Below are 2,500 nucleotides of genomic sequence, written 5' to 3'. Positions count from 1 at the left end.
GAGCTCCAACAAAATCTGTGATAAAGAGAAAATAATAATAATAATAATAATAATAATAATAATAATAATAATAATAATAATAATAATAATAATAATAATAATAATAATGATGATGATGAGGATGATGATGATGATGAGGATAATGATGATGATGATAATAATAATAATAATAATAATAATAATAATAATAATAATAATAATAATAATAATAATAATAATAATAATAATAATCCTTTTTACTATAGGCACAGGGTCTGAAATTTTGGTACTTATATTACCGACCCAAAAAGGATGAAAGGCAAAAATCGCCTTCGACGGAATTTGAGCTCAAAACTTAAGGAACAGGAAGAAATTCCGCTAAGCATTTTGTCCAGTGCAATGACAATTCTGCCAAGCCATCGCCCTAAATAAAACTTGTTTCTAATATAGGCATAAAGCCCGAGTACCTAACTAGTTTCAAACCTAGTCAAGTACCAGAATCGATATATTTGACTTGTCCCCTCTGCCAAATTTCTGAACTCGTGACTATGTTACAAATAATTTTTACAAACAACTTGTGATTAAAGTTTGAGAATACTACGCCATCTTTCCCGTTTTCTTGCTTTGGCTATATTTTTAATAAACTATATCTTTAATTGGTAGCTTTGTGTCGTACGGATTGCAATAATCGCGGAACTTGTACGGGTCCAGACACTTGTAGATGCAACACTGGATGGGCTGGACCAACATGTGAAACAGGTACGTGAACTTAAAACTCCAAACCAATATAAAAATATAATGACATGTCTAATTAATAATTCATAAATGTCATCAAAATATCGTTGCCATTAACAGAAACATGTCGAACGGTCATTAAAGTGATCTTGTTTAATTTACCTGACAACATAATATTCTTTTATTTTATTTCAATTTGTTTTTGTTTTTTTTTTTACTGAACAGATTTGGATGAATGCAGCCAAGAAATGCACATGTGTCAACAAACGTGTCTGAACACACTAGGAAGTTATGAATGTGGGTGTTACGAAGGGTTCCAGGTGGCCAAAGACAAGACCTCTTGTGAAAGTAAGTAGTTCTTTCTGGGGCATTGAAACTCACATTGTCAATCTGCAGAAAAATACCATCCAATATTATGTAAGAATCCTAAGAAAGTGTTTGAGGAGACTTGTCACCAAACTTCAAGATAAAATATCTGCTAACTAAATTAGCATGTACTAGCGTAATAACACCAACAACAACAGTAATATCAATAATAATAACAACAACAACAACAACACCAACAACAATAATAATAATAATAATGTACAAAAAGCATCAATCCAGAACACCACAGACAAACATATTCCTATCATAGTAGGTGCCTTAGGTACAATAAAAAATATTCAGACAAATACATAACAAAAACACCAGGACTTACAAATATATATAACATACAGAAAATTGCACTACTGGGCACTGCACACATCCTACGCAAAACACTTTCAATACAGTAACCATAAGAGCACCACAGCAAACCACAGCACATACTCGGTAGTGAAGTGAAAGCACGTTATAAAAATAAAACTACTGAATAATAATAATAATAATAATAATAATAATAATAATAATAATAATAATAATAATAATAATAATAATAAATGCCCTGATGCAGTACCAGGCAGTGGCTTTCGTGGCTACTCATCTTAACTGATTGGAAGTATTATCATGTACATTGTTTTGTCTTGGTATAAAAACATGGGCTACAGCAAATATTCTGCTCAATACCAGAGATTTCCTTGTCAGTTGTTTGACCATAATCAGTTGAGTATGTCCCTTATTGGTTGACGATATGTGCATCTCTGATCACGAGCAGAAGTAGTGGGGGAGCATCATAACCATGTACTGATAGGAATACTTTGGGGTTTGGATAATTCACTTCTGGAAACATGTGTGTTTCGATCAACACCCTTAAACAACCCTTATTCAGGGACCTTTTGAGCGGAATAGGCTACTCGACCTGAAGAAAATTCTAACTGGGCCCCCACCTTCAAGGTATGTATACATAGCTGTGGATTAAGATGTTTACTCCAGTCACATGGTTCTGAATTCTAGCCCACTGCGCAGCACATTGGGTGTTTTCAACAATAGTCTCGGATTGTCCAATACATTGTGAATTGAAACTATATGACGTAATTTACGCAGAATTCTGTCTTGTACATGCCTCTATGTGACTGCCTTTGGGTTTTTGGTTTCACCTGTCTAAATGCTGTACATTATATTCTTTTAACACTACAAGAAACAGTTTTTGGGAAAATAAGCACCAGACTTAAATACTGAGAGCGATGTAATCGAGTAAAACTCACGAAAATGGTGCTATAGTATGGTCCATGTCCAATGATTGAAAGACATAAATGATTAACATATTAAAAGAATATGGGTTGGTGCGTTGGTGGAATATAAGTCATGTGTGTGTGTGTGTGTGTGTGTGTGTGTGTGTGTGTGTGTGTGTGTGTGTGTGTGTGTG

The 2,500-nt window shown here is 33.8% G+C and overlaps 1 protein-coding gene across 1 annotated transcript in view; it reads left to right on the top strand.

Annotated features, from left to right (window-relative positions):
* The window catches only part of LOC106875934 (epidermal growth factor-like protein 8), a 64,106-nt gene that overhangs the window by 58,572 nt on the left and 3,034 nt on the right, over positions 1-2,500 (top strand). Inside the window, exons 4-5 of the mRNA XM_014924251.2 lie at positions 643-738; positions 940-1,062. Of these exons, the coding sequence (XP_014779737.1) occupies positions 643-738; positions 940-1,062 (219 nt within the window). The remainder of the gene's footprint in view (positions 1-642; positions 739-939; positions 1,063-2,500) is intronic.

This window comes from Octopus bimaculoides, chromosome 2, assembly GCF_001194135.2.
Source record: "Octopus bimaculoides isolate UCB-OBI-ISO-001 chromosome 2, ASM119413v2, whole genome shotgun sequence".
Lineage (NCBI taxonomy): Eukaryota > Metazoa > Mollusca > Cephalopoda > Octopoda > Octopodidae > Octopus > Octopus bimaculoides.
Note: the sequence above shows the minus strand (reverse complement) of the source record. Positions and strands in the feature narration are given on the sequence as shown.